Consider the following 12,599-nt stretch of genomic DNA (forward strand, 5'->3'; position numbering starts at 1 on the left):
CCATGAAACACAATACTATGTTTCCTAATTATAGAGTAGGATACCAGCTGGTTATTGAGCCAACAATATGAAGCTATTCAGACTATGTAGGAAAGCTGAGGGATGCCCCTCCAGGTCCCAAATGTTTCTCTGAGGAAAGCACCCACATCCATCCTCATCCCCAGCCCTGCCCTGTTCTTTTTACCTTGCTGTCTGAGTCTTTCTGCCCAATCTCTGCCTGAACAATGAAGATCAGGGCATCCACCAACCCATCACACTCCCGAAGTTTTCGACGGGCTTCACTTCGTTCTGAACTGACATTCCTGGGGGGGAAAAGGGATAGTCTATAAAAGCTCTCTAAAAACTCTTCCCTCTATGAAATCAGTAGAGGGTTACCCAAAAACAAACAGCTTTTCCTTTCTAAGCAACAAGTTAAAACAGCTAAATGTGTATTTGCTTCTATAATAATACTTTAATTAATCCATACTCAATCTGCTACTGTACAGATCACAAACTATCAACACTCTAGCCTTGATTCTTGTCAATGTCTTTGTTTAAATACACATTTAGTCAAAGTGCTAGGAGGCCTTCCTCTCATTCTTTAATCATTAGTAGAATTCAGCACCATTCAGTCTATCCATCTTACAACATCTGATTCACCATTTCTTGACACAAATCTCTGTTGTATTTGCTTTCCTGCAAGTCAGGCTATTGTCTGCTTTCAGTCACCTGTGATTCTTGATTCTTTGAGACCACAGTATTCCATATAATATAGCATAATCAGGAAGATATTAGTATTAAGATAGGAAGTTTGTGGTGGGGAAATAGCTTGTGATTAGTGTTGTACAATTTTCCAAAGGCAATCTGGTTTATTCTCTTTTCCTAATCAGTTTAGACTGCTGTCTATCTGCAGCACTTGCCCAAGGTACTGACAAGGTTCTAACTACATGACAATCTGGGTTTTCATCCACTTTATCTTACCTATGTCTGTGGCTAGGCTGATCTCTTTCCTGACTGGATCTTTGTTTGTTTGGTTTGGTTTGGTTTGTTGGTTTTTGGTGGGGCAAAGAGGGTTAAGTGACTTGCCCAGGATCACACAGCTAGTAAGTGTTAAGTGTTTGAGGCTGGATTTGAACTCAGGTCCTCCTGAATCCAGGGCCGGTGCTCTATCCACTGCACCACCTGGCTGCCCCTCTCTGACTATATCTTAATGAAGAGGTTCTGAAGCCTTAAGGACAATGTCATTTGCAAACAGAAGCATCTATAGAGTCTTTTCAACATCTTGGATTCCTTTCTCTGTGTGGAGCTCTAAAACACACCCCTTGGCTGAGTAAATGTCTCCCTGTTCTGTGAGTCACTTGAAGTTGAAACTTAGATCACTGAACAATTATTTTCAAGGTCACATCTACCACAGAATCTTGTATGATCTTAATATACACTTTGAAGTTTTTGAGGAGAGAGTTTACATTTTGTACAAAGAAGTCAAATACTTCTGTAAATCAACAAACAAGCAGAGGACTCTTCTGTTCTCAATACAGTCAATTATGACTATGAAAGTATGCTGTAAATGGTCTGCTAGAGAAAATTGTGAAAGCCTATTTGTTTTCTTCTCAGATTGTTCAACAATGATCACTGATGTAGGCACACATCAGTTTCAAAAGATTTTCTATGATGAAAAAATAGACACATGGGTCAGCAGTGTCTGGGGTCTTCTTGGTTGCCTTTCTGGGTAATAATATTCTCTGATTCTTCTTTTAGAATCAGCCAGTCAGCACCTACATTTAGTAAGGCCTACTACATGCCAGGGACCTGTGCTAAGTGCTGGGGATACAGACAGAGAAAGGTGAAAGACACTTCCTGCTCTCAAGAAGTTTATAGTCTAATGGGACAACATGCAAATAGCGATGTACAAACAAGCTACACACAGGACACACTGGAAATAACCAGCCAAGGATCAGGAAAGGCTTTCTGCAGAAGGTGGGACTTAAAAGAAACCAGGAGGGGGCGGCTAGATAGCACAGTGGATAAAGCACTGGCCCTGGATTCAGGAGTACCTGAGTTCAAATCCGGCCTTAGACACTTGACACTTACTAGCTGTGTGACCCTGGGCAAGTCACTTAACCCCTGTTGCCCCGCAAAAAAAAAAAAAAAAAAAAAAAAAAAAAAAAAAGAAACCAGGAGGGGGCAGCTAGGTGGATTCAGGACCCGGATTCAGGAGGACCCATGTTCAAATCAGGCCTCAGACACTTGACACTTACTAGCCACGTGACCCTGGGCAAGTCACTTAACCCCAACTGGCTCACAAAAAAAAAAAAAAGAAAGAAAGAAAGAAAGAAAGAAAGAAAGAAAGAAAGAAAGAAAGAAAGAAAGAAAGAAAGAAACCAGGAGGAAGAGACATTACAGACATGAGAGGACAGCCAGTGAAGACACTGAGAGAGACAGAGAAAACAAAAGTGAGCATCCCTGGAGGTTATCAAAGAGAGGGTAACACAGATCAGGAAGATCAGTTTGCCAGCTGAAGGGAGAATGGACTGGGCTATGAAAAGGCTTATGTTAAGGTAACCAACCTATCAGCAGACTGATGCAGTACTCCAAGTAGGATGTGATAAGAGGTGAGAATGAGAAGCTAAAGCGGACACCTAGTTTGCAAGTTTGAGAGACATACTGGATAGTGGTGCCCTCCCTTTTTTATCTTAAAAACTAATCCCGGACAGCTAGATGGAGCAGTGGATAAAGCACCGGCCCTGGAGTCAGGAGGACCTGAGTTCAAATCTGGCCTCAGACACTTGACACTTACAAGCTGTGTGACCCTGGGCAAGTCGCTTAACCCCCATTGCCCCACAAAAAACCAAAACAAAACAAAAAACTAATCCCTAACTACCTCTAAAATAGTGTTTGCTCTAAGATTTTCATTATGTACTTCAACTACTCTCCTCAATGTCATCTCCCTCAGCACCACTGCTATGTCACATTTACATCAAGGTAATGGAGTCCAAATTCGGCAGTTTTACTAATGCTGCTAATTTGAACAGACCACTATAGCAACATTGGCAGAACTGTTCCTCTTTACACATCTTTGTTATCCAGTTTTAACTACAAATACTCTCTGGATGATCTGGTGAGGAACATTCTATCTTCTTTAGTAATGTTTTACAAATTATCTCTTACTCAAAGTGGGCAGCTCCATCTCTTCACTTGACAAGGAGATTCAGAATCTGCTAGATAAAGTTGTTTCTAAACTGATTCTGCCTCCATTTGGTGATTTCCATTTGACTTTTAGTAGTGTTGAATTTCTCTAGGAAATCGTGTTTGTAGCTCGCTTTTGCTCATTTCTCCTTTTTCAGAATTAACAGCTGGTTTACACACATCAGTTCAGAACTGCTATAAACTACATACCCCTTTCAATTTACTTTCATCCTTTCTTCTCATGTGTGCCAATTCAAACTTTTATTGATCAGACTGAACTCAGCTGAATTTGAAATGAATCCCACATATGTAATTAGTCATTTTCTTTCAAGATATGTCAGTATCTAAAAAGAAGCCAAAAGTTTTCTAATCTTGAACATTTCCCAAAGTGTTTTTGCCATCCTTTCCTATGCTCACTAACTAGAAGGCTTCTGGGACACCTTGCATATTGTTGCCAAATTAAATTTTTTCAAAGAGGAATCATTATGAATCATGATTCTATTTAGTTGTAGTTTGATTCTTTGGGGTCCACTTATAATAAGAATGTAAATAGGGGGCAGCTAGGTGGCACAGTGGATAAAGCACTGGCCCTAGATTCAGGAGTACCTGAGTTCAAATCCGACCTCAGACACTTGACACTTACTAGCTGTGTGACCCTGGGCAAGTCACTTAACCCCCAATGCCCCGAAAAAACAAAAACAAAACAAAAACAACCACCACAACAAAATAATAATTTGGCACTATTCCTCCAGTACTATATCAACTTGCTGGTCACTGGATAAAAGTTCAAGTCTGTTCACTGCCTAAAAACTGTACTTCTTAGAATAAGACATTTTTCCTGCCTCCATCACTAAGTAAAGACAAGGGGCCACATTTATATTTTTATCTTTCAGAGACCACCATGATAAACTTTTAGTAATGAGCCTATGTTTAGTAATTGTCAAAACAGCATCTGGTTAAATGTGAGGACTGCACTCAAAGGCTTTCTAACTTTTAAACTTCACTAGCAAAGCCTGTCAGTAACGGAGTAGGAGTTTTGTGGAGACTAACAACAAAATAAATCACATATGGATAGTTCTTACAGCATCTGTTGTTACCTGAGGCAGCCAGCTGTGTTGGTGAGCACTGACTCCCATTCAATATGGCGAGGCTTACAATCTTCATTGGGCTCCCGCTCCCAGCCAGAATGTGGGATGATCACTTCATCAGTCAAAGCATGCAGTGCATGGTCCACAATCTCCATCTTGATAGAGTCATGAGATGAGAGGTTCCAAAGTGTCCCTGGCAAATAAAGATCGTGAAGACCTAGTGAGCTACTTCTTTAGCACTGCTCCCCACATGTCTCAAGACAGTGTCGAAAGAACAAATCTAAGATTTCGTATGCCCAGGATACTATCATCACTCACATTCCCCCAAAGCAAAGCAACTTGGAGGGAGGGAAAGGAAGGAAGCAAACACCTTCTCCCTCCTCAATATAGAGTAACTCCCTATGACTATTTGCTGAAAGAGGAATTATTGCACCTAGTAACTCTTTTAGTCCAGTGCTTACCAGTGATGACTTCCGTGAGGTCCATGTCACGGGCCTTTCGCAGAAGACGAACAAGAGCAGGAACACCATCACAATTCTTTATGGCAATCTTGTTGTCCTGGTCGCGACCAAAGGAGATATTCTTGAGAGCCCCACAGGCCCCATGGTGCACCTCCTTTTTGGGGTGGTCCAACAGCCCCACCAACACTGGGATGCCCTTAAGTTTCCGCACGTCCGTCTTCACTTTATCATTACGGTAACACAGGTGCTGCAAATAGGCAGCCGCATTGGACTTGACAGCATCCAGGCGGAAGCCCAGCATGGCAATCACCTCTGGCAATTCTGGCTGCCTCCAATTGGGAGGTGGAGGACCTCCCTTTCTCAGGCTGTCCAGACTTGCTAAACTTCCCCTTTCATGTTGAGCCAGGGGAGCCCAGTAGTACTGGTCTGGGGGCACTTCCTCACCAATTATATCTTCATAGCTCCTGAATGATTTTAGAGAAAGCAAACAAAACATAAACCAAGGTGATCTAGTCTTTCCTGTATGTACGAATTAGGGGTGTTGGCAGTTCTTGACATTCCCTGATCTAACAAACCAAGGTTCTGACTTGCTCAACTGACACGGACCAGTCCCTCATAGCATATAGTACAAAGGGCATTACTTTTTTTTAGGGATGTGTTGCATCAGTATATTTAGATGGTTAATGTCAAGGTTCTATGCAAAGACTACTTATACGAGTGGCAAACACCTTCAATGATAAGTTAAAATTAGAAAAATCTACCCTTCAGGATGCATTTGAATGACATTTTTATGGTTAATGACATCTCCATGAGTAGAGAAATGAGGCTAATCTAAGCTCAACTTAAATACATACATATTTGAGGAACCAGCAAGCAGACTGAATGACTGATGAGCACGTTAAAAAACCCAGGAATGGAGCTTATAATCACTAACTCAAACAGGATATACTTATACAGGGAACAGCTGAAGAAGCTAAGACCCCTTAGCACACTTCATGTTCTACCTCCACCCTATTCTAGAAAATGTGAGGATCAAGAACCTCCTGCCATATTGCATCGAGATCTGGCTTCACTATTATTTTTCTGTCACACTTATCACCATCTTTTTATTTCACACTGGCAACCACCTCAGCGATGCTTCCAATTGGACTTCTTTTTAAGAGCGCTTCCCTTTCCACAAACTTTGTGAACATCACGGAAACTGGCCCGCCACTAAGAGTAGCAGGCACTCCTCACACGCGCCCTGAACCCAAGGCAAAGTCAAGCCAGTGCTTGGATTTCAGTACCCAAAACCAACCACTAGAGGGTGAAACTGTCACACCATGACTTCATCAAAACCACCAGGAAGCACCCACTATCTGGGAGGAAAATCTATTGTTTGGACGGCTTAGCTACATGATAAGATCTGTGCCTTCTTCCCAGGAGACAGTACCAACTGCTCAGTCCCAGAGTTGCTTCTTTAAAAATTCCTGAGACTTTCTAATTTTGCTTCCAAGCATAATCCTTCCTCTTTATTGGTCATTAGCCCCTAAAGGTCAATATCCCTCGAATATCCTGCCAGGAGTCATCCTTATTACCCTCATATGACAAGAATAAAGTACTATGAACCTTAGTGTGGGCTCCCTGACCCTATAGCCTAATTACCTAGCAAAATAAAGACCTGAATGGAAAATCGTGTTCCAATTCAATACATAAAATACAATCTGAGAAGCTGCTGAGAACTGACGAGCATCTCTTTTATCGATAACATGTTACCACCAAATTATCACAGGCTAAAGTACTCACTGCAAAACTTCAAAATATTTCAATCCAAACATTTATTCTGAGCTTGGCATATGTAAGGCATTGGGGAAAATGTACATGGGAAAAGTCTCAAACTCTTTATGAAATAGAATTCAAGCTAAAAGAAACCTCAAATATTCAGCATATTTGTTGTTTCTCTTCATTGCACATATGAAAAAGGAGGCCCAGTTCACGGATTCAAACAGGGTCACTCAGCTAGTTTATGACAGCCTAGTCCAGTGCTTTGCTGCCACTTTGTTTAGACTTTGGCCTTGTATTACTCTCCTAGGACCGGAACAGGAAGCAGCAGAGTGTTCTTGCTAGACAAGCAGGTTTTTAATCCAAAACTATCCGGGCAAACATTCAGAGACTGGGCACAGAAATCCATCTCTATACATAAACTTCTCAATCTACTGCAGGGCAGAAAAAGCCTTGTGGTCCACACCCTCCTAGGGTCAAACATTTCTCACTAATGAGGAATTCAGGAAGTAGACTAGGGCCAACACCCTCGGGAGGACCCTTCCTAGATGGCCACTATCACAGTTCTGGGTTGCAGGATCTAAACCTGGTGTCCTTCTATGAATAATGGAGGAGTCAGAGAGGAGAAAAGACAGTCCAAAAGATAGGCAGGTGACTCAGGTTTAGATAAGGAGACCTCCCTTCTTGGCCGTTACATGAAGTCATTTAACACCACACCAGAGAAATCAGGATCTAATGCTCGCTTTAAAAAGTCATGACCTTATGGTAAGATTGAACACAAATTGACATTGATATAGCTGCTAAGTAGAAGGCACCTCAATTAATCATTGGGGATAGAAAAACAAAAGTAAAAAAAAGCACGAGCTCTCAAGCTTAGGGTGGGAGAGAGGGACAGGTCAAAATGGATCTAGACACCACACTCTAGAACCTAGCTTCTCAAACTGTGGGTCAAGACGCCATTTGGAGACGAGTGCCTGAATGGAGGGGTTGTGAAAAATGTTGGCAACGGTAAAAGGTTATGTATACCTATTTTATATACCCATATACCTAGGGGTCACATACAAATGTCTCAGGTGGAAAAGAAGGTGGAAAAGAAGCCCTGCTCTATCTAAGCTGAAGCTTGAAGATTGTAAAAGACAGTCATGGGGAAGCATGGGAAAGACATACTTTAAGGGCATTTACATATTGGGTTTGGGGAACATAGAAGAGGAGCTGAAGTTGGAACGGAATGGGTAGTGGTGCTTGAGAAGGGTCTGCCCATATTCATCCTTAACTTCCTAATTCCTTGGGTCATCTCCATCTGTATGGGCTTCCTATCCTAGTTGCCTGCAACCCTTCCCCCCTCCTCCTAGGCCTGCCAGATGACTGACTGCTTTGGTCAGGTTTTCCTGATCCCAGGGTCCAGCATGCTCTCCACTATGCCACTTTGCCAGGAGCAAGTAAAAGCCCTATAGAACAAAAGCAAAGCTGTGGGATGGTTCTAACACTCGGAATGAGCTAGGGTGGACAAAGAAAGTTAAGGATAACCCTTCTGCCACCCCCCCCAAAAAGTGGGTGTAGAAGCTATCCTTAGAAAAAATAAGATAAAAAGAGAGAGGGAGGGAAGGGGGGGAGAGAAAGAGAGGAAAAGAAAAGAAAAGAAAAGAAAAATCTATGAAGGGACAGTATTGCTATTTGAGATGTATGAGATGATAGGGAAAATAGAGAACTGTTGAACTTTCATTTGGCTTCTGGGTTTTTTTTCCTGTTAAGGAGAATGATCTTTGAACAGGGAAGGACAGAACAAAAAATGGTAATAAGGAGATGAAATACCAGATAAGGAGAAAGATAGGCAAGAAAGCACTTAGCTGCCCTGGATGACTTTAAGCCACCAGGCCTAGATGCGCTCCATCATATGATACAGAAAGCATCAGAGAGGAAAAGCTGAGCCATTATCAACGAAAAGGGAAACTGTCCTAAATTTTCAAACAAAGGCAAGGAAATGAAGCCTGCAAACTACAGGGTAAGCAAGCTTGACTTTGAATCCTAGCAAAATTTTACAATATACTATGAAAGAGACAGTAGGTGAACGTCTAGAATAGGGGACTGTATATCCTTGACAGGGTTATTAGATTGGTAAGTTGAGAGCTAATGGTAGAGACCTATGTTCCTAGAATTCTGCAAACACTTTGCAAAGATACTGTCTTTGCTTGAAAAATGGAAAGATGAGGGAAAACAAAACAAAACAAAAAACTAGTGTCTTCTCAGCTGGTTTCTTATTTAAGTAGGAAGTGGACCGGCACAGAATCAGTGCTGGAAAGGATCTTCTAGGTCAACCAGGTCTAATCCATAAGCAGACAAGCATCCTATCTATACTATACCTAACTAAAGAGTCATTCATTAGGCAGGTAGGTGGCAATGGTGGGTAGTGCCCATAGGTCTGGAGTCAGGAGAGCCTGAGTTCAAACCTGAGCTCTGACACTTACTAGCTCTGTGACTTTGGGCAAGTCATAGCCTCTGTCTCAGTTTACTGATCTGTAAAATGGGAATAATAACAGCACCTATTGCCAGGGTTGTTGTGACATAAAATGACATAAAAGTCCAAAGCACAGGAGCCCTGCATATAGCAAACACTACAAGGGTGTTTGCTTGAAGGCTCAGTGAAGGGCTGGGGAACCTCCTTCCCAAATCAGTCCCATTTGATTTAAAAATAAAATAAAACCCTAGATTTTTTTTCAGATATATTGTAGCTAGCCCTGCCTTTACCCTTTTATATTTGTGAAGTTGATTCTTGAACCCAAATTTAAAACATTGACATTTATCACTATTAAATTTCATCTTGTTCAATGTGGTCCAACACTCCAGACTACTGAGATCTTACCCTTTGATTCAACCACACAATTACCAAGCCGCACTTCTAAGAGAAAGAGAAAAGGACCCATACGTGCAAAATATTGATAGCAGCTCATTCCTAATAGCCCCAGGCTACAACTAAGGAGGTATCACCTCTTGACTAAGAGGTGATAGATTTCAGATGCAGAATGAAATGTTGTTTTGGACATAACAAACATAGTCATTTTTTTCCTACACTATATATTTTATGAGTTTTCTTTTCCTTTTCTTTTTCAATGGGAAGAGGAACAGTGAGAGAAATAACATGAATATTTTAAAGGGAATTTTATAATGTGAAAACCAAGGCCCCCCCCCAAAAAAACTTGAACATGTGATAATACCACAGAAAGTAGAAAAATGAAATTAAACACAACAATGATCTAGAAATTTAATATCAGTAGGAGAGATTGGTAATTTCAATATAGTTAAAGATAAAAGAGATAGTCATTCAGGGGCAGCTAGGTGGTGCAGTGGATAGAACACTGGCCCTGGATTCAGGAGGATCCGAGTTCAAATTCAGCCTCAGACAATTAACACTTACTAGCTGTGTGACCCTGGGCAAGTCACTTAACCCCAATTGCCTCACCAAAAAAAAAAAGAGATAGTCATTCAGCAAAGATGAATATCAAAAATCCTTAAAATAATTGTCAAGAAATCAGGGCTATATTATATTCATTAAATGATAAAATGATGATTTTAAAATTACAAACACCATCAGATATAAGCATTTAAATATCTGAACATTCAAACAAATAATAAAATTAAAGGTTCTATGGGGGCAGCTAGATGGCGCAGTAGATAGAGCACCGGCCCTGGATTCAGGAGTACCCCGAGTTCAAATCCGGCCTCAGACGCTTAACACTTACTAGCTGTGAGACCCTCGGCAAGTCACTTAACCCCCATTGCCCCGCCAAAAAAAAAAAAAAAAATTAAAGGTTCTATTTATAAGGGATAGCTCCCTGAAAGGGAGGTGGGGAATGATACAGGGGAAATTTTATACAATGCAAAATCAAAAAGATAAAAGGGACTAAAATTCCAGTAACTTTTTACCTAACTACTATTCCTAAGGCAGAGAAATAATACTATCAAAGATGTGGAATGAGATGTATTTCCAGATAGGACCACTGTTAAAAAGGATGGCTTCCAATTGGGGAATCATGGGAGAAAAGTTGGTGGGTTGTAATTAAAATGTCCCCAAAAAGGCAAGAAAAGAGCATAAGTGATACATTTTTGAAAATACACAAAATAGAAGAGAAGGAAGTTCAGAAGGGGAAGTATGTCAGTTTAGTGACTATCAGGTTAACATATACTTAAAACCCCAAAATAATTAAATCTCACAATTTTATATATGGTCCTTTTTCTTTTCTTTTTATATGCTAATATTCATGCTTGTTGGTGTTGAGAAAAACCTTTTTTTTAAAGAAGCAGAGAGAAGAACACTCCTACAGTGAGAGGTTCTCATCATACTCATCTAGCCTTGTAATGATGCCTCAGATTGAAAAACATTTTGGATAAAGACAGAACGAGCACTTCTCAGGACTGCATAGGGGTATGCTCCAATGCCCCATTTGAGTTAACTTGCATAAGCAACCAACCATAAGCTAAAATTCATGAAAACTATAGCTACGAAAGGGTATCTAACTGAACTCTGTCAGAATTAACAAGATGTTATGTCTTCCCCTGCCCTGGAAACACAAAGGATTCCTCTCCAGATCCCTGCCTACCTGAGACGTCGTCGGGGGTCGATGGTGTCCCGGTGCGGCGGGCAGTGCCGTAATCAGGCATCATACCCATAGTCCAAATCATCATAGCCCATACTCCGCTGGTCATCCTCCAATCCATAAGGTTCTGGATGGAAGCGATGTAGATCCACACTACTTCCACCCACTCGAACTTGCGGTTGCGGCCCATAGACGTCTTGCCGACTTGGAGGCCCGATATCCTCCATGCTGGGACGGTACCGCTCCTCAATTCTTGTCACCCGGGAAAGGCTACCATAGTTGTCACTGCCACTGGGGTAGCTCTCCTCATAGTGACGGTTATAGCCATCTGGTGGATAATGGAAGTTCCTGGGGAGAGTGGCTGTGCCTGCCTGCCCCACATAAGGGCCAGGTCCCCCATTGCCATTTTTGCGGAAGTCACGGCCCAGGGTTTGGATGTAATTGTTAGAAACTGAGGAACCATCCACAGGAAGCCCGTCTGGTCCCACTGGGACTGGCTGCACCGTTCGTGTTGTCACGGTCTTTACTACTTTCTTGACCTTGAAGGGCAGAGGAGACAAACGGTGGAACAAACTAAAGGAAGGGAACCAACCTATCACATACTTGTTCTCCTACCTTGCAAGGGCACCTGAGGGACGAAGAGAACACTCACGCAATAGCTATGGCTACGAGAAGAGCTTTTCTGGACCAACATTTCCTACCTTTTCTCTTCACTATCTACACAATTTCCCCAATGTCTCACTGTCCTCAATAAAACCATCTAATAGTGCTCTCATCCACTTTGGCAAGTACCCAACCCCACACACACACACAGAGCCCAGGCCCTCCTAAAGTACCAACTCACTGTGGTCTCTGTTCGGCGAGTGGTCCCATCATCAGAAGTTTCCACAGAAACAACTGACATGGCTCCCTCCGGATCCTCTTCTGTGTAGGTCTCCACAATTGGCCCTGGTTCTTGCATCCTGGGGATGGTGCTTGTACAGAAGGTGACTATGGTTCCTGTATGAAATAATGTGGGGGAAAGTTACTATGGTAAGATATGAGATAGATAGATATAGATATGAATGATATGACCCAAGTGAATATTCACATTCGAGAGTCCAGCAGAATGTTTAGGGTAGCAGTGCTTCTTTATACAAAGGGCAAAGATATCGACTCTTAGAATCTCCTTGCCTTCTCAGGCAGTCAACCATATTGACCCCTGACTGATAAAGAGCACTTTCCTGAGTAACCAACCCACACACTGGATCTTTTAAGGGTCATTAGAGAGCCCTACTTTAGGGAGCTCAAGTGATTGGTTCCAAACTGTCAGAGAGAGGCAGCTAGTTTTCTAGAGTGTAAATAAAATTCTACAGAAAAGTCATGTTTAAATTGGAAGGGACTGATCACCGGCAGTACAGAGTACTGCATTCATTCTCAAGGATTTAGATTCTTGCAAAGTCCCACTTAATATCATTGCACCCCAGGTCTAAACCAAATTACCAATGTGTTCTAACTCAAATGAGAAGGGACAAAGAAAAGAAAATGAAGGC

General features: G+C 41.8%; 1 protein-coding gene across 1 annotated transcript in view; it reads right to left on the minus strand.

Annotated features, from left to right (window-relative positions):
• Positions 1-12,599, minus strand: part of CTNND1 (catenin delta 1) — a 60,004-nt gene that overhangs the window by 13,411 nt on the left and 33,994 nt on the right. The window contains 8 exon segments of the mRNA XM_043970637.1: positions 185-302; positions 4,263-4,446; positions 4,715-5,178; positions 11,071-11,092; positions 11,095-11,137; positions 11,139-11,606; positions 11,912-12,043; positions 12,045-12,064. Of these exon segments, the coding sequence (XP_043826572.1) occupies positions 185-302; positions 4,263-4,446; positions 4,715-5,178; positions 11,071-11,092; positions 11,095-11,137; positions 11,139-11,606; positions 11,912-12,043; positions 12,045-12,064 (1,451 nt within the window).

This window comes from Dromiciops gliroides, chromosome 6, assembly GCF_019393635.1.
Source record: "Dromiciops gliroides isolate mDroGli1 chromosome 6, mDroGli1.pri, whole genome shotgun sequence".
NCBI lineage: Eukaryota > Metazoa > Chordata > Mammalia > Microbiotheria > Microbiotheriidae > Dromiciops > Dromiciops gliroides.